The following is a 19,346-nucleotide window of genomic DNA, read 5'->3' as shown; positions in this document are numbered from 1 at the left end:
CGGCCAGACAGCGAAGGGCGGGAGTCCGCAGCGTCACAGAAGGCACAAGCCTTTCACACCTGAACAGCCGCGTTACCCAGCTCCCCGAGAGAAAACGGTGAGAAGGCAACGTGCAGGTGTCCGAGTCCCCTAGACTCGGGTTCCCAGAGGAGCAGGCGGCCCTGCACCGTTTCTGGTATCACGGCTCCCAGAGGCCAGGAGCAGAGCTTGAAACCCCATCACACTTTCTGTTCTAACCACACGGTTGCCTCTATGTTTCAGGCCGAGCAACACTTGGAAGCAGCTGTGAGCGCTCTGGCTCTGCTGTCAGTCACCCGGAACCAATTCTGAAACGGACCAGGAGCGGCCCTGCCCGAAGGGAGTGTGCCGGGACGCTGGAGGAGCCCCTCCACGGGCAGAGACGGGCAGCAGGGGAGAGACGCAAGCACGCGGGGCAGAGCTGGGTTCTCCCTCCGGACTCCCCAGGCGCCCTTCCCTCTAGAGGGTCCCAAAGCACTGCCCGAGGGCCTCCATGCGTCCAGGGCGCCAGGGTGGTCACGAGGTCACCAAGGCACTGTTTGCCTCTTCTCTTCATTTTCCTTCACATGAGAGTTTCCCAGAGGCTGTGTGGGTGGAAACTGCCTAGAACAAGTCAGATAGGAGTACCCAGCTGTTTTCTATTAAGCCAAACATTAAGGAAATGTGCAAAAATGTAAAACAAAACACAAACGCCACACTTGGCACATTTTTCAATGTTTGGAACACAGTTATTATGGTTACTATGTAATGAGTTTATTATGATTATTTTTATTTTTGAATGAATGTTTAATGTTCTCAATTTTTAATTTGTACGACAGCAAAAGTGGTTAGTACTACTCCCCCCCCAAAAAAACCCAGAAGCTATTTGGGGTCTTCAGTAATTGTTAATAACATGGCGGGTCCTGAGATCAGAAGTCTGAGCACCGCTGCCGTCCGCCCTGCCGTTGGGAGCTCTGATCCCAGCTCTTCATGAGGCGGCGCTGGGACCTTGAACCACCTTGTGCCTCCGTATGTCCTTGTTCGTTTAATCTACGAGCTAAAAAGGTGTTTCCTCCCCACAGCAAGAAGAAAGCGTTGGGCCACTGAAGCCACAGCTGTCCAGACAGCAAGCCCTTCTGTGCTGCTCTGAGCACTGCTGCTCGCCGTCATCCTACGAACATTGTAACAAACACATCACATCACTTCACTGCACAGGACTGAAACGCCACAGAACTTGCTATTTGAAAGTCTTACAACATTCAGATGAGAAATGTAAGACACGGACAGGGAGCAAGCGATTGGTATGCTTGTGTTTAAAACAAGGTTTAGGTAACACAGAGACTGTTAGTCCCACTTCATATGAAAAACGTGACTAAGACGTCGGCATCCCCTGGGGAACTGAGAAGAGCGGCTGACGGCAGGCCCCACGAGACAGCAGCCACTTGGGAGTCTTCGGGGTGAGGCTCCGACGACCTCCCCTCCGAAGCTTCCCCGGCTGCGTCCGTGTGACCCAGGGCTCGAGCCGCTGTTCTAAACCCACAACAGCTCACCTCATCCCGTGCAGAGCGAGTCGGGGGCTGTGTTTAACAAGGACAGGGCGAGACAGGAAATGGGCTTTTGTTTCTGTGTTGGACAAAACAGAGATTAGACACACACACACAGAGACTGGGGCGTGGAGGGAGTGGGCAGGAGAATTGGCTGAGTGGTGAACTGCCTCTGGGGAGGCGGACGCAGCGAGGCGGACGCAGCCTGGCAGCGAAGTGCTGGCTCAGCCCTGATTCCCACGTGAAACAGACGGAGCAACTGGATGGTGAGCAGAACCCAAGACCACACTAAATTCACACTGAAGTGAAGTTGTCTCCAAGGACAGTCACCCCAGGACCACGTCCAGGTAAAGGGGGGGGACAGGAGACCAGACACCTCAGGAATAAGCTGCAGGCGTCCTCCTTAAAAACAGCGGGAAGACTGTCAGAGACGGTCGGAACTGGCCCGTTCAGGGCCCCAGACACCACAGAGGCTGGCAGGAATCGGGGGAGCACTACTCAGGAACGGCCGATCTGCAGGAGGACCAGCGGACTTGCTTTGTAACCGGCCCTGCGTCCACCCCCACGCCGCAGTCACAGTGGAAACAAGCCAGCGGCCGCAGGAGAGGGCAGGATGGCTGGAGCCCCTAACACCTCGTCACCGGGAGACCGTCACCACCTGCTGGCTGTTCCCTCTGGGCCCCACTTGCCTTCATGCAGCCTGACTCGCAGCTCGCTGTGCATGAAATCCCCTCCCAGGGGCAGCTGCTGGAAACATTCAGAGACACGCTGACCTTCTCAGCTGCCTGAGGTGGGGTAACATCGGGGCAAACGATAGGCTAACCAAAAAGCTAAAGGAAAGACGCAGGAACGGGGTGTCTGCGGGGGCTTCGTAGAGCTGCCCCGTAATCCTGGGAGTCTGGGTGGCCACCAGCTGGTACAGGGCTGACCGCAGGCCCAGGGCGGTCGTCTGCTCAGGAAAGATAGGGGAAGCCCCCAGCGCCCACCTCTGGGTGACCCCGAGGCTCTGAGCCAGCAGAAAGTGCAGGTCCAGGCAGAGCTGTCAGCTGCCCGGCTGAGCGTTAAGGCGTGTCCAGCACGTACAGAACCTTCAGCAAAGCCTGGTAGACTTACTGGTTCCAGATTCTTAAGGAAACTGGTCCGATCATTATCTGACCACTAAGCCGGCTGACCCTGACTGTGGTGGCCACACGCTGCAGAGAGCACGCGCTACAGCATTCGTTCACCAAAGTCACCGCACAGACAGTGATGAACTCCTGCAGCACCTGGAGGAGGGGAGGAGCCCGGCTCCAGGGCCGTCACACTGTGCCATTTAAAACATCCAGCTTTCGGTGGACAATTCTGGTGCCTGCAGAGAAACAGGGAAAGATGCTCCACACATAGAGGGGAAATCACACAGTAAAAACCGGCCAAGGAGACAGACTCACGTGAGATGTTTTAAGTGTGTTCCAAAAACTAAAGGAGACCACGTCTGAAGAACTAGTGGAAAAAATGTTTCCTCAAGTAGAAAACACCAATAAAGAGATAAAAACGCAATTTTTAGAGAAACAACAGAAATTCTTCAGCTGAAAATTACAGTAACCGAAATGCAAGTTCACCAGGGAAGCCAACAGCAGATCTGAGCAAAGTATCTGTCATTTCAAGGATCGTCAAACGAGATCATCCAGCCCGAGGAACGGGAAGGAAGAAGAACGAGGAAAAATGCCCAGAGCCTGCGAGCCACCATCAACTGCACCAGCACACACGCAACAGAATCCTCAGACGGAGGAGAGAGGGATGGGGCCGAAAGAATGCCTGAAGAAACGACGGCCAAGCGCCCCAAACGGATGAAAAGTACGAATCCACGCACCCAGGACGCTCGGCAAAGCCCAAGCAGGACCGGTGAACCCAGAGACCCCACGCCAGTGTCACACGGACAGAAGCCAAAGCGAGGGTCTCGAAGGCAGCCAGAGAGGAGAGCGCGCGACATGCTGCGGGCCCTCGACAGGCTGGCGGCCCACTCCCTCAGAAGCCACGGAGGCCAGAGGCAGTGGGACACATTTTCAGAATCCTAGAAGACTGTCAACCAAGAGTTCTACAGCCATTAAAACGATCTTCCAAAAATGAAGGAGAAATTGACACGATCTTCCAAAAATGAAGGAGAAATTGACACGTCCTCAAACAAAGGCAGAGCCCACGGCTAGCAAACCTTCCCTAAGAGACAAATGTGTGTTTCACCTTACAATAAAAAGATTCAAAAGTGCCTTAAGGGGAAAGAGGCCTTAGTGCCAGGGTCCTAGAGCTGGTCTGCATCGGGGGTGAGTGAGGTCGGGGTGTCCTGGCCCACAGTCAGGGCGTGGCCTGTGCCCGAGGGGCCTCCCCGCCCCACCGCCCTGTGCAGGTCATGGAGGAGTCGGGGCGCCCAGCCAATGAGGCGGGTCAGACAGGACCTGTGCCCGGCGCTGAGGGAGCCCTCGAGCTCCTCTCCGCCACCTCTGGAAGCAGCAGTTCCTCGGAGCCGAGGTGGACTGAGTGACATTTACACGGAAAGTCCCCAAGGAAGAGCCCGTTGGGGACAGAGCCAGAGGGGTGACCTGGGCGGCCGGGCAGGGCACAGGCGAGCTGGTGGCCGGTGACGAGGCGGCATTTTCAGAGAAGGCTCCGGAAGGGGGGTGAGTGGGACGGGAAGGCCCCTCCCCACGCGCATCTCCAGGCGGCCCCGGGAGAAGCGGCCTGGACTGTGCTGGGCTGACCCCCAGCAGCACCCCTGCCCAGGCGGCTTCACCCTCTGCCCCTCCAGAAACTGCAACCATTCTCCGTTCTGGGACCTGCCAGGGCCCCTCACCTCCTCCACGCTGGTCCTGCCACGCACCAGGCAGCGCGCTCAGCCCTGTGCCCTGCAAACCCTCCGAAACCCTCCAAGTTCAGAGAGAATCCCTGAGCGGCCACCGGCAGCGCTAGTCGGGAGGCCCGGCCAGGCTGCCCCCTTCCCTCATGGCCCCAGCCTGCCACGTGGCCATGCAGAGTCCAGCTCCGACGCCCTGGCCGGCTACTCGGGAAGCGGGTGTGTCTAACAGCCGCTCCTCGCAGAAGCCACCGGCACGGAGCGGGCGGAGAGGTCGGAGCGCGCCAGGCACGGGGCGGGGGGGGGCAGGCGGGGGTTAACAGGAGCAGGTGGCAGTGGGCGCGCAGGGCGGGGCGGGCACAGGGAGGCCCCACGGAAGCCAGAGCTGGGTCCCGGTAGGGGCGGGGGCAGCAGCAGGGCCGCAGGGAAGGCAGCCCTGCCCGCCCCCTGCAGGGCCCACGAGGGGCGGCCGCTGCAGCCACGCGGCAGGTCTCCGGGGTTCCCTTCCTTATCCTTAGGGGGTTTCTTTTCATTCTTTTAAGGCATCACGACACTGTGTTAGACTTTTAATTCTGCTGTTTTGCTTTTTGCTTCTGACGCACAACTCAGGGCGTCAGGAAAGCTCTCCCAGAAAATGGACCCATAGTTGTGTTTATGACAGCAAATTATGTGCCGATGGGCGACATTTAAATGCTGGATTTTAATGGCTTGTCAGAAGAAGTGAAATGTATTTTTTTAATTTAATACGTGAGAGAACAATGTGTCCACTCATGAAACGACGCTGCCTGCAGGAGCCAAGGACGGTAAATAAAGTGAACGTGTTCTGTCCCTTGATGGATATATTTATGTTGAAGAAGAATATTGTGCAATTAAACGCTACTTTCCCTTCCTTCTTCCAGAGGAAGGCGTCCCAGCAGCAGTGCGAGCCGCCGTCTGTCGCGGGACTGAGAAGCGGCCGAGAGGACGAGGAGCTGAGGCTTGAGGCGGGGGACGTGGGGTGCTGAGAGTCCCCCACCCCAGGAGCCAGCCCCGCCTGGCCGCTGACCGAGGTCAGGACCCCAGTGGGGGCTCCTGGCCAGGCCCACACAGAGCGTCCACTCCTGAGCCTTTTGTGACCAGGTGGGGCACCTGCAAGGTCCAGAGGAAAAACGAGGTGGGGGGCAGGTGACACCAACTGAAGAAACAGAGGAAGCTCAGCTTACCAGTCAGGCACGCTGGACGTGACAGTGTGGGCATCTGTGTGCACACGGCTGTGTGCCCATGTGTGTGTTGGCTTCCATGTGCACATCACTGTGCTGCAGTACACGCGTGTGCTCACGTGTGGGTGGGCTGTGTGCACGTGTCACTGTTGGTGTGTGCATCTGCATGCACGTGTCTGTGCATGTGTGTGTACGTGAGTGTGCGTGTGGTCACCGTGTGCACACGTGCATGCGTGTGCGTGTTGGTGGGTGAAGGGGGAGAGCCGGGCTCTGGCTAGCAGCCTGCAATAAGGAGCCCTCACAACAAGGACCATCGCAGCACAAATGCTGGGCAGGGCAGGCCAGACTCTAAATTACACCAGAGTGACACACCCGCCCAGTGTAGGCGGACGCTCTCCCTCACGTGGCCGGGCCAGCAGCACATGCCCTCGACGCAGCCCCGAGAGGAGGGCTGAGACTCGCCAGAGGACCAGGTGACCAAAGGCGTCTCCTGCCTCGGGTACCTGCAGAGCTGACTGAAAACGCAGACTCCCAGAGCCCACGCAGAACCGCCAGGACTGGCCCGTGAACCTGCGTGTTCCAAGGATGACTCCTCCTGGTCTGGGGAAAACCGCGGCCCAGGAGGGAGAGGCAACCAGTCAGGAGGCCGACGGGCACCGGGACGGCGGTCCCTGGGGATGAAGCGGGCTGTCCAGGCCGCAGCATCGGTGTCACTGTCTGCGTCACACACGAGCTGATGCTCCCCCAAAGCCTGAAGCCAGCAGGCGGGACCCCCGGTCCTCGGGAGACGGCACTGGAGCCGGAGCAGCGACGCTCAGCTCAAGGATCGTGGCAAAGTAGGGAAGACAAGGCGACCGCGGGACGCATACCCAGGAGGCAGGCACAGAGTGAGGTTGCCAAGAGCGCGTTCACCTCTGCCTCCCAGGAGGCTGCCCTCTGTGCAAGGTCCCAGCCAAGCCCTCAGGATGAGCAGGGCTGGGAGGACGTCAGCCGGGATGGGGCCCGTCAAAGGCAATTTCACAGTGAAAACCTGGGGTCACTTCGCCCCCTGAACATGCTTTTCCTGTTTCTCTCTCCCTCCCAGGTCCCCCGAGAGAAGAAACGAGGACTCGGGTGAGGGTGGGGTGGCAGGGGTCCTCCTGGGGTCTGTTCTGCACATCAGCTCACAGGTCTGCGTCCTTCTCCAAAGCAGGTTCCAACTCCCTTGCAAAGGGCCCCTCAGACTCCCGAGAGTCTCCTCTCCAGCTGGACAAGGATCTTCCCAAAGCCTCATCCTTACCCATGTAAGAACAGCAAACCTGACTCTGGAAACTGCCCCTCACCCCCGAGGACGATGGAAAGTTTGGAGGGGCGTCTACCCCCAGGCCGCTGGGCAGGGATCTCTGGCGTGCTGGCCGAGGGAGGGCAGGGGCCTGGAGACCTTCCAGCCATCGGCTGCCTGGGCGGGGAGCGCAGAGCCAACGTGAGCCGCTGGAGGAGCCCGGGGGAGAAAACAAAATGTCCAGAAAGCACTGGAGCACGTGACTGCAGGGTGGACAGCTGACCCCATGGTGCTTCTTTTCAAACTCGCCCAGAAACACCCACCCCTCCAGTGTTACTGGGGGGAAGACCCCAGTACACACGCCAAACACTCATATTGTTCATCTTTCTCCCAGCCCCCACCGAAGGGTCCTCCGGCCTTTTACCAGGGCCCTCCTGCGGTGAGAAAAAGGAAGTAACAGGGCTTTTCAGTGACAACTGGACACCGGCTCTCAACTAACACTCACACCAGACGTGACCAAATGCCACTGTGGTCCACCCGTCAGACGGGCTCACGGGGCAGGCGAGCAAACCCGCCCCATGGTTATCCCCCAGCTCCGGAACGCGTCATTGGAGGAAATCATTGGAGCGCAGGCACTCAGGGCGGGCAGAATCCCCGCCGTGCCCTGACCTGTGGACTGGGGTCCACTATGGTGGGAAAGACACTCAAACTGCCTCCACCGACAAGACCACGAACCCAAACTTATACTCACAACAGCGTAAACACAAGCCGTATCACATTGCTGGGGGTGGGGTGCAGAGACTGGCACCCCCCAGGGACCTGATCCTTTCCTGGGCACTCACGGCGCCCCACGCCCTCCGCTCACCCGCGGCAGGGCGGGTGGATTTGGAGGGCGGCTGGAGCAGCAGGTTGTCCACCAGGTGCTGGCCTCGACGCTGCCGCTGCAGACGTGCTTTCTCCGCTGGGGCAAACAGACACACCCACGGTACCGGCCACACTGCCACTGACCCGGCGGACGCCTCCCCACACCTGCAGGAGTGGCCAGCAGCAGCAATTTGCTCTCGCCTGCCCCGGCCCGCAACACACCGCCACGGTGCCAGGTCAGAGGTCTGTCAACTCTCAGCCCTTGTCATCACCTCTCTCTCCCCAGGGCACCGTGCAGGGGATGTCAGTACACGGAGGACGCAGTGCTGAGTGGACCCAGAGCGCAGGAAGCAGCCACTCTTCCACGCCCACAGCCAAGACACTTGCACGCGGGGATCGGCGGCAGACGGGGAGCCCCGGGAGGCCCCGGAGGTGACTCAGTGCAGACTTGGATTTTGGAGCAAACTCACGGCTCCTCTGCATGTGACTCCTCTCCTTTTGAGACACTGCTCTGGGCTCGGTCCCAACTGCAGGCTCGACCGGGTGGTGGGACTAGAACATTAGGAACGGGGTCTCGTGTGGTTTTGTGGGTCACACACACGGTCGCCCCCTCCACCCCTCGTGGACACCCAGCACCTGCCACAATGGCTCCACTTCCCCCGGTTCCTTCAAATTCTGAGACCTGGGACCTGGGGCCAGCTTCTGCAGGACCCTCACCACCAAGGCCACGGCCACAAGACTGGACACAGGCTCTCGTCCACCCTAGGGCTTGGTTTCCCAGCTCGCACCCACAATCCTGTTCCCTCTGCCTGCCCTGCAGACCCCTGGTTCTGGCGCACAGACACTCACCTGGCTCCCAGGACGGCTGAAGCCAAACCACCAGTGTCACGGACGTGGCCTCCCAGAGGTTCTGCTTCTCTGACTGAGCCCAGGACAGCCCAGCCCTGGGAGAAGGGTGCTGAGGCCCCACGACTCAGAGCGAATGTATGGACGTGAGCCTTCCCTGCAGAACTCTCTAGGGCCCTAACCCACCGAGGGTCACAGCGCACACCAGGAGGGCAGATCAGGCACAGGTCCCCAGACGTACTGGACCGCAGACTGTCTTTCCTTGTGGAGCAACTCAGGGCCCTCAGGGAGCCCTGGGACCCAGAACGAGTGGGGGGCCACAGTCATGGGCTCCCTCCCTCCAAGCCTTCTGGGCAGGGCCATGCGGGTCCCACCAGGAGGCTGCAGACCTACTCCGCAGCACGGCTGTGTGTGCACCTGGCCTCTCGCCCAGGCCCCGAGGGCACGGGGAGAGAGGACTGCGCCTCAGTGACGGGGGCAGGCCACAGTGACGCTGAGCCTGACGACACAGCGCCCTCAGTCCTGGACAGCGTGCGTACACTGTGTGTGTGCACGCACTGTTACGTGGCCGTTACGCGTACCAGCCCTGCGGAGCAAGCAGGTAACAGGTATCTCCTGCGACAAAAACAAAAACCTGCGTAAGGATGGCAGGCTGGACAATCTGGTTTCTGGAAGCTGGTTGGCAGCCTGGCTGGACTGGTACCGACCACGCCCAGGCCCAGCCCGGCCCCTCTGCCCCCAGGCCTCTGAGCACCTCAGACGCTCACGGGCATGGTGGACCTGCCCTGGCTCCTGTGCCCGGACGGCCTCCGACCCCAGAGGGGCTCATGCGCCAGGCCTTCTGTGACCAGACCGCCGGCTCGCCCACCGCAACGGTGGATGAGTGAGTCTCTCTCCAGCTGCTCGGCTCTAGGAGGCCGCGGCTGTTTGAGGAGAAGACAAGAGTCCGCTGGGCCACTGGCCGCACACGCGGACACCTACCTGAGCGGGACAGCTTCCGCAGGGCGGCCGTCAGGTGCTGCAGGTCCCCCGGCGATGCTTCATGGCGGCGCGTGTCTGTGGCCGGAAACTCCTGACACCGTCCAAACAGCCCGTCTGCGGTGGAGAGCAGAGAAGGAAGTAGGGTGAGAGAGGAGACAGACGGGCAGGCCCTGGCACGTTCCCACGGGGCCCCGGAGAGGCTTCCATGAGCTGCCAGAGCAGAAGAACTTGGAGGACGCGGGGCCTCGGGAAATAAACCCCAGGGCCGTGAGCCCAGGGTGGCTGGGTTTCCCGTTTACTCTCCAGCCCCCCCACCAGCCCAACACACGTGCTCTGCAGGGGAACCGTCGGCCACGTGGGAGGCGCCGGCGGTGGGACAGAGCGGCGGCTGGCCTCGAGGGGGCCTTCTGAGAACGGAGGAGGCGGGGTGCTCGCAGAACAGGAGACGTTAACGGACCCATTTATCCAGTTCTGTCCCATTTGTCTGAAATGACAGGCTCTGCTCATCGACATCCTTTCAAACCGCACCTTCTAATTAATTTAGGGCCTAATTAGTCTTTATTTGGCGAATTGTTCACTTTGAGACAAGCTTCCTGTGGGGGGTTCAAACATTCAAATCGCCGCCTTTGGTACAAAAGGCTAATTCAGGGCCCAGCGCCTCGCACGGGGCGTCTGTGGCCTCGGCCAGGGGAGGGAGCAGCTTCCATTGTTCACAGCAGTTTCACTGCGCTGACGGAGCTGAAGAAAGCCATTCAAATGCAACCAGTTTAATTAGCAGAAGCCAGTTGCCCAGAGCCAGGCTCATCAGTAATTGCCGGTCGGATATCACACATGTGCTTAAGACGGCACCGCGTGACCAGCAGAGAACCATCTTAAGCACCACAAGGATCTCCTGGCTTCCTGTGGGGCTCCACAAGCCCAGAGTGTCCGGGAGGCCACCTGCCTGCTGCTCGGAGCGGGTGGACATCGGCCACGGGAGGGTAAACCTCTGCCCCCACGCACTGGGCCCACGGCGCTGCTGAAATTAACACAGCTGCCCCCCGGCCCCAGGGACCCCGGCAGTGGTGTCTCCGAGGGAGGGTCTGGTCCCCACCCAGCAAGACACAGACAGCCCGGGACCCTGTCCTTTGATTGTTTCGTGCAAAGAACTCCGTGCCTGCGGGTGGTGTGTCGGGGGGCGGGGGCGGGGGCAGGGAGGAGGAAAATGAGACTCTTTAGAATTAACTGGGACTTTCGCTTCACTTTGCAAATGGAAATATCTTGAAAGTCGAGACTGGAAGGAGCATTAAGATGGTCCAACTCCACATTTCACAGATGAGGAAGCCAAGGCCGGAGTGTGAGGACCACAGCCACCGGAGGCAGAGAAGTCAGGTCCTCGTCAGTGACCAGCTAAAGGCCCGGGGCGACCACAGCACCACGGATGTGCCAGCGACCCGCCTCCCTCAGGAAACTCACCCATCACTCAGGGTGTCACAGAGGAAAATGGGCAAGACCTCGCCCATCTATTTCAGAGCGTCCCAAGCACATTATTTCCTTTCTGAGGCAATGGCCTCGTTTTTTGTTTTTTTTTTTAACATTTTTTTTTATTGAGTTACAGTCATTTTACAATGTTGCGTCAAATTCCAGTGTAGAGCACAATTTTTCAGTTATGCACGGACATACGTATACTCATTGTCACATTTTTTTCTCTGTGAGCCACCACAAGATCTTGTGTATATTTCCCTGTGCTACACAGTATAATCTTGTTTGTCTATTCTGCACATGCCTGTCAGTATCTACAATTTTGAAATCCCGTCTGTCCCTTCCCACCCCCGCCCCCTTGGCAACCACAAGTCTGTGTTCTAGGTCTGAGTCTGTTTCTGTTTTGTATTTATGCTTTGTGTGTGTGTGGTTTTTTTTTTTTTAGATTCCACAAATGAGCAACCTCGTGTGGTAAAAACCATTGTCTGTAATTTGTTCTTATGATCAGTATTTTTCACTTTTGTTGCTTTTTAACTACTCGTTTTTTAAGTTTGGTTTGTGGCTCACGCTGCTATAAATGTGTCCTAAGGAAAATATTAATTAGATTTTCCTGAAACCTTAATTTTAAACATATGTTTACAATAAATATAACACAATATACAATATTGGTTGTGTCTTTAAAATTAGTTTTAGCTAATAATTTGGTTTTAACTGTTTGAAAGCTGAAGGTAAACAGACCATTGACCCTCTCTGCCCCTAGACTACAACCATACTGATGAGGAAGAGACAGACATGGGCCCCGGTGCATGTTCCTAATTAATAAGCTTCACTTTTTAGAGCAGTTCTAGGTCCACAGCAAAATTAAGAGGAAGATACAGAGATTGCCCAAATGCCCCCTCCCCAAACAGGCACAGCCTCCCCCACCACCAACACCCCCAGAGGGCGCCTCTGTTACACCTGGTGAGCCTGCGCTGACACGCTGCCACCCCCCAGGGCCCACGGTTTATGTGAGGGCTCGCTCCTGGTGCCCTGTGCTCCGGGGGCTCTGGTGTGTAAGGACCCGTGCGCACGACGGCAGTCACACGGAGCAGCTCCGCGCTCCACCTGCTCACCCCCCACCACTGGCAGCCGCTGCCAGTTCTACTGTCTCCATGATTTTGCCTTTTCCAGAATGTCATCTGGTCGGAATCACACGGTGTGCAGCCACTGTGGAAAGCACGGAGGTTCCTGCCTCAAAACCTTGAAGGTAGACGCAGCAACCCCACTTCTGGCTTTGCACTGCAAAGAACTGAAAGCAGAAACTCAAAAGACACTGGCACACCCACGTTCACGGCCGCACCTTCACAACAGCTGAGCAGACGGTGGAACGTTACTCAGCCTTAAAGAGGAAGGAAATCCTGACACCCGCTGCAACACGGGTGGACCCTGAGGACACTGTGCTGAGTGAAATAAGCCAGACACAAAAAGACAAACACTGTGTGAGTCCACCTGTATGAGGTCCCTGGAGTCACTGATTCGTAAAGACAGAGGAGGGCGGGGGCCGGGGTGGGGCGCTGGGGCTCGTGTCTGATGGGGACAGTCCCAGTCTGAGAAGAGGAGAAGGTTCTGGACTCGGCAGTGGTGTTGGCTGCACCATGCTGTGATGCGGGTGAGGCCACAGAGCCGTGCACTTAAAAATGGTTAACGTGGTCAGTTTTAAGCTATGTAGGTTTTGCCACAATTTAAAACTGAGGAGAAAGCAATTCAAAAGAAAAAGAAAAGAAAACAGCAAAGCAGCGCAGTCTTGGAGAGCGATGTGTGTGCTCGACATGCTGGAGGCGTGCGGCAGGAGGAGCCGCGTGGGCCCCTGGGGTCGGGCACTCCGCCGCCCGCGTCAGGACAGCGGCTCTGCCTTGGGGACGGTTCTCACTGGGGCAACCCTGCACGTCCAGCTGTCAGGGTGCATGCACGTTTAGTCCAGGTCAGACCCCTGCGCACACTCGGCGTCTACTTTGTCCACACGCTGCCGCCCAGCAGTTGGCGTTCAGGGACACACTGCCCCTCACCTGACGTGAGACCTCTGTGGGCACCAAGATGTCACCAGGGCCAGCGCCTCAGGGCAAAGGCCCAGGGACAGGCCTGGCTCCCCGGAGAGAGTCGTGCTGACCAGGAGGGATTTCTGGAGGAGGCAGGCCTGCAGCGGCCCAGCTGAGAGGCGCCCTGCTCAGCCTGGACAGTGAGTCTTCTGCTCGCAAAGGAATGACTGCTCCCCACCCCTGCATGGACGGAGCCACGGCGCTCAGCCTGGGGGACTGGCTTCCCGCCGGCACAAGACTCACGGTAGCTGAAGTCGCTGGAGAGCACAGGACAGCTGATTCATCAGCAGGACTCATGGTTCAACAGGGCAAAGCCGGCTCCAGTTGCAGGGACAGTGGGACCAGCTGGCGTTTCCACCTCTGCAAGGGGCGTCTCCACCATCAGGACAGACACACCTTTGCTGTTAAATTACCACTTGTAACCCAGTGCTTCTGGGCTTTGAATCCTAAGTGCACTATCTGGAACCAATGCAAGAAAGTCTTCAGGGTGTCGGCCGAAATGCCACACAGGAACTTGGAAGTGAGTGCAGACACACAAAAAGCAGACTCTCCCACCTCTAGGGTGACTCAGAGGCTGAGAACCCCCGGGAGAGAGAACAAGGCCGCCGTCTGGAGGCGATGTCGCCTCGTTCACCTTCGAGCAGAGCGGGGGCGGGGATGCGGGGCTGGACCCGCGGTGTGTCCAGGGGGGGTCAGACGGGGGCGCCGAGACTCGCCAGGTGAGAGGCCACCAGTTGAGGGTCATGCTGCGTGAGGTGGGCCCGGGTGCTAACGGATGCCAACCCCCAGACAGCGCTCAGACCTCAGGCCTTGGCGGGCTCGGGACAAGGTTCCCACGCAGGCCACAGGGACAAGCTCGGGACCCTCCACCGGCAAGACTCTGAGTGAAGGGGGAGGGCCACCCTGAGCCTCCCAAAAACGTCCTCCCTCAGGGGCCCCGGGAATGGACCGCAGTGAGGCAGGGCCCGGGGAGGGGAAGGCTCCAGCCAGCCAGACGAGACTTCTCCCAGCTTCGCTTGGCTGCTGGCTGCCCGGCCCCCACCTCCTCGAGCCAGGCCCTCAGGATGAGAGAGCCTGTCCACTGATGGCCAGAACGAGCCCCAGGTGTGAACCAGGCAACTTCGCTCCCAGGAAAATCGGATCACATCGCGACCAGCTCCCAGGACCCACGTGGATCCCATTAAATGAAACCAAAACCAATTTTGGGGGATCCCAGGGGCATCACACTTGCACAGGGGAGATGGCCTCAGGAACATGCTGGCCAGGAGGCAGAGGGCAAGCCAGCCCCCGGTGGGAGCCGCAGCCGCCCCGCCCCGCCCCCCACGTGCCGCTGCCCCGCACAGCCCCACTCCCGCCCAGGAAGGCCGTCCCAGGGACCTGCTTGCTGTCATCAGCTACGGTTTAGACAGTGAAAGGAGCTGTCACCACGCAGCAGCAGGACACCGGGCTGGGGGGCCGCTGGCCCCCAGCAAACGTCCTGACCCCTCTCTGCTGGCCGCACAGTTGGCCTGGGTGCGGGGTCACCGGGCCGCTGCCCTCTGACTGGCGCTGAGCACCACAGCAGGACCAGGTCTGCACGGCCCCACCGCCCTTCATGGCCGCGTCCAAGCCTCTTACTGACTTCTGACCCCTGAAGACGGGGCCCCGAGCTCTCCGGGCAGGGCAGCTGGGGGGCTGGCGCTGGGAATCCTGAGCGCAGCGCTGATGGGCAAAAACGTCACCCCCGAGCCTTGGATGTTCGGCACCTCCCACAGAGAAAACTCAACCGGCGTCACCGAGGACGGTGCTCCACCCCGATCCTGGACAGTCGGTGAGAGCGATGACAGATCCCAGGTGGAGACGGCAACCTTTCTGAACTGCCTTCTCCATCCGGGCGGAGCAGCTCTGCCCAGCCGTCTGCTCTGCTCTCCAGCCAGATGGACCCCGGCCGTAGGCCGACAGGCTGCACCCCGTAGTTCCAGAATAATCAGGGTTTTTACCAGAGCTGAGGAGAGCGGCAGCCGTGGTTTACTCAGACCCCTTCGTCTCACAGACTGGAAGGCTGAGGTCCTGAGCTGAGCCACCTGCCGGGGGGACCCGTCCTCACCCCTACCCCGCCCCCCGCTCTCCACTGAGATGCTGCTGCAAGCCGGTCCTCACCCCCGGCCCCAGTCTGACGCCTCGTCACCACGGTCCTCCTTCAACAGACAACAGCAGAATGAAACTCAAGACCACAGTCGAAAGACAGCGTCACTCTGGGCTGAGTCCTGAAAAGGTCCTGGCAGACGTTTTCCACTTTGCTGAATACAACGCTCACGCTCATGCCACACCTGAAACTGCGTGCACAACCCACCTGAAACCAGCTGCTGTCCCCTGAACCCTGCCATCCAGCAGCGAGAAACCAGCAGGAACCCAAATGGGGCCCCAGGAGACCAGCTTCCAGCCTCAGCTTGGCCACCCGCCTGCTGGGCAACCCTGGGCACATTACCTCACTTCTCTGAGCCTCCGTTCCTAAAATGCAACCGCTGAATTAGAACTAGACATTTTCCAAGGTCCAGTCTAGTTCAGGTCCCTGGGCTTGCGTGAAGTCACCTGGGGCACGAGTCCAATCACCTGCACCCCTGTTATTCTGAGCTGCGGGAGCTGCCCACCCTCACCCCAACTGAGAGGCGCTCGCAGCCCCCAGCCCTGCTTCTCTCTGCCCTGTGCCCGTCTGTCCACGTGCGTCCGAACAGGGAACTGAGGGAAGGCAGGGGCCGCCCACCACAGCCGGCGGGCGGCCCCAGCCCCAGCGCCCTGCAGGGGAGGCCTGTCCTACGACCAGAGCGGGTCCCCAGTGCACCAGGCTCTGCAGAGCTGCTTGGCCACATCCAAAATTTGGTGTCACCACCTGGATACCACAGGGACTGCTGTCTCACGGGCGGACAGAGGGGGCAAACTCCGGAGAACCCAGATGGAGCGGCGAGGCTGATCCTGCACCCCTCGACGGAGGGAGGTGCCCGCTGCCCCGGGCCCTGCTGCCCCTCTGCTCGCCCGGAGGAGGGGGCTGGGGGGAACTCGGCCCTGCAGCCACCACCCAGAGCCCGCCCGGCCGCCAGGACCCAGCGCTGACCATCCTTGGGGTCTCCTTCTCAGTGCTGAGGCCACAGCCATGGCACCTCAAGCTCAGTTTTTTTTTAATTATGGAGAATTTTTCACCATATGGTGAAATGGATGGAAACAAGGTCTCTAACGTACAGGATGGTCCTTGAGTGACAGGACAAGACAATAAAGCCAGTTACAACGGACGAGCTGCTGGTGAGACCCTCCCGGGGCTCTGGGAGTCACTCCTCCCCTCGGTCCCACCGCGTCTGTGAACGTTTATGTCATTAGGAAACCACATCCAATGTGTCGTGTTGCCCTTTCCTTCCGCGTGCAGGGAAGCTCCGCACAGCGGCCCGACCAGCATGGGCAGCATGCCTGCTTCCCTCTCCTCGGCCAGAATTTCACGTTTCAACTTCACATTTATCAGGCTCACACTACGGCTCCTTGTTGCTTCCTTAATTTTTTTTTTTTGAAAAGGAAAGCAGAACTTAATAAAACTTACAATAGTAACACTGCCAAAGTAGCTGAAATGCTCCAGAATCCGAGGGCAAACACAGCCCTGGCAGCCAGCAGGGGCCCCGCCCGGCCTTGAGGGAACAGATAAAGGGACTGACTGTGAACGTGCTCCATCTTCTGGAAGTGCCGAGAGGGCGCCCGGAAGAAACCGCCAGGACAGGGACGGAGCCGCGTCCCCGTGGAGCGCGTGCCTTCCCCGGGGAGCCAGGCCTGCGGGCCAGGCCCAGCGTAACGGGGGAAGGCTGCAGCACGTTGCTGATAGCCAAACCGTCTTCGCATCCTCTTTCTTTTTTATTTTAAGCATTTAAATAGAGCATTTTCACTGAAGTTGGTTTACAGTGTGCTGGTTTCTGGTGAGCAGCACATGGATCCAGTCCCGCACGCACACGCACGCCCTCCCTCTCAGAGTCTCTGTCATCGCAGGCGGCTGGCACTGCTCACAGTCCCCCGTGCCGTCTGCTGGGGGCAGCCGGCACTGCGCACAGCCCCCTGGGACTGCTGGAAACTTGCCGTTTGTTTTGTTTATAGTCGTTTGTCTTTTCTTTTCTTTTTTTTTTTTTTTTTTTGGTTTGTTTTTTAATGTAATTGGAGTCCTTTTTTAAATTTAACTTTTAAAAGTTTTACTTACGTATTTATTTAGGGAGGTAATTACATGCTGGGGATGGAACCCAGGACCTCGTGCGTGCCGAGCTCACGCTCCACATTGAGCCCCCCCCCCGAGCTCCACGCCCTGCCCCCCCCCCACCGCCGCCTGTGGAACTTCATGGGGAGGTTAGATGGAGTGACCCAGGCAGACCAACCAGAACTCGTCGTGGTCATCCCCACATTGCTGCTGGGAAGCTGGAAGCACCTTCGGGAGCCTGGCCGCGAGGAGCCCGGCTCTGCTGCCAGGGGCTGTGTGACCCTCACCCACTGCTGAGCCTCTCTGGTCAGCGAGGGCTCCACTCATGCTAAAGCTCCATGACCTCGCACAGACAACCAAAGCACAACAGGCAGGATTCGCGGGTAGAGGAGAGGGAAGTGGACACGGGGTTCGTGTGTCAGAGGCAGCTCCCAGACCAGCGGGCTGGTGGGGGGTCAGCCACACCAACAGGCGTTTACTGGAAGAAAGACAATTAAACGATGAAGAAGCAAAAACCAGCACCCGGTTTCCAGGCCTTGGCTGCAAGCTCGCGCTCGTGGGTGTCCCACCTGGGGCTGACCGCCCCCCAGAAGGAGGGCCAGGCTTTGGGAACTTCAGCTGCGTTTTCCTTTCTTTTCTAGGAGGCGACAGGATTAACCGCCTGCCGGCCCCACCCCCGGATCCGGGAAGCCAGGCTCACCCTGGGGACAGGTGCCTGCCCAAGGCTGGCTCTGGGCTCAGCACCTTCACTTCAGGAGCTCAGGCCCCCCACGCCTCCGCAGGCCGTGGATGCGGGGCTGCCTGCCGCGGGCCCCAGAGCAGCAGAGGAAGGAAAGGCGGTTTATCTGCAGCAGCTCATCTCCCATCAGCAGCCCAGGCTCCAGCCGTTGCCGGGCAACCAGGCCTCTCCTCTTATCAGCCCAGGACCTTCCACTGACTGTTCAGACGGAAGAGAAAGGCCTGGCTCTGAGGGCTGTAAGCAGCACCGAGCGGAGCTGGCACCTTGCGTGGGGTGAGGGGAAGGCACACATGAGCCTTACCTGGACAGTGACAGCTGCCCGTCACCTGCCGCACACCCACTCCTGAGCCCCAGCCGAAGAGGGTCTCGCCCACCTTCCGGAGAGAGGGAGGAGGAGGGGGGAGGGGAGGGAGAGGGGCTTGTCCGCAAGCAGGTTTACCGAGCAGACCCTCTCCTCTCTTCTCTCCCTCCGTGCTCTCACACACTTCAGGCAGCTCCTAGTCCCGAAGGCCCACGGGCAGGGTTGGCCTGCTCCCTCCAGCCCAGGCGGCCCAGCTGACCCCTGCAGGCCGGGCACACCCACAGCCCTGAGCCAGGAACCTGGGGCCGCTCTGGCACGAGCCTCAGGAGGACGCCCTGACCACCGACCGCCCGCCGGGCAGCCCACCACCTGGACCCCCCCCCCCATCGCCAGCTCTGCCCTCGGGCTGCTGGGAGGAGCGCTCTGGACTGAGTGGGCGGGGCAGCAGGAGAGGCCTGGGCCGGGGGTGGGGCTGAGGGTGCTCCGTCCTGGCCTCCCAGCAACCCTGGGGGAGCCCGCCTCAGGGCCCCGCCCTCCGGACACGGGGGGCCCGGTTCTCTGCGAATGGCGAGGACCACAGGGTCCCTGTCCCCACAGACCAGCCTGGCCTTGCCAGCCCGCGGGCCCTTGAGGAAGCAGCAGCCACACGTGCTGGGGGAGGGTGCTGGGCGAGGGTGCTGGGCGCGCCCTGCTAGCACCCAGGAAACCGCAGGAGACGTGTGCCAGATGGACGTCTCAAGTCAGGCGTCGGGGAGCTCCAGTGCCCTGCCTCCCCGTTCCCTCCGCGTCCTCTCACCGAGGGAGGAGCAGGCATGTCTGGGCGGAAGGCCCCCCAGCAGTCCGGGGACGGACGCACCCCACACCCCATGGGGAGCCTGTGTGCTGGGAATCTGCCCCCGACTCCCCCTGACTCGCATGCCAGCCCCGCTGACGCTCCCTGGGGCCCAGCGAGCCCTGCGTTCTGGAGCCATGGTTGTCTGCCTGCCCCCAGGCAGAGGGACGCTGGGTCCCACGCACCACAATGCTTGGCCCGTGGAAATCACTGAGTAATAA

General features: G+C 59.6%; 1 protein-coding gene across 2 annotated transcripts in view; it reads right to left on the bottom strand.

The window, feature by feature from the left end:
- The window catches only part of PTPRN2 (protein tyrosine phosphatase receptor type N2), a 519,553-nt gene that overhangs the window by 408,243 nt on the left and 91,964 nt on the right, over positions 1-19,346 (bottom strand). For both annotated transcript variants that reach the window (XM_074366632.1, XM_074366633.1), the window contains one exon: positions 9,517-9,630. In XM_074366632.1, the coding sequence (XP_074222733.1) occupies positions 9,517-9,630 (114 nt within the window). The remainder of the gene's footprint in view (positions 1-9,516; positions 9,631-19,346) is intronic.

The sequence above is a fragment of the Camelus bactrianus genome, chromosome 7, assembly GCF_048773025.1.
Source record: "Camelus bactrianus isolate YW-2024 breed Bactrian camel chromosome 7, ASM4877302v1, whole genome shotgun sequence".
In the NCBI taxonomy this organism is placed as follows: domain Eukaryota; kingdom Metazoa; phylum Chordata; class Mammalia; order Artiodactyla; family Camelidae; genus Camelus; species Camelus bactrianus.
Note: the sequence above shows the minus strand (reverse complement) of the source record. Positions and strands in the feature narration are given on the sequence as shown.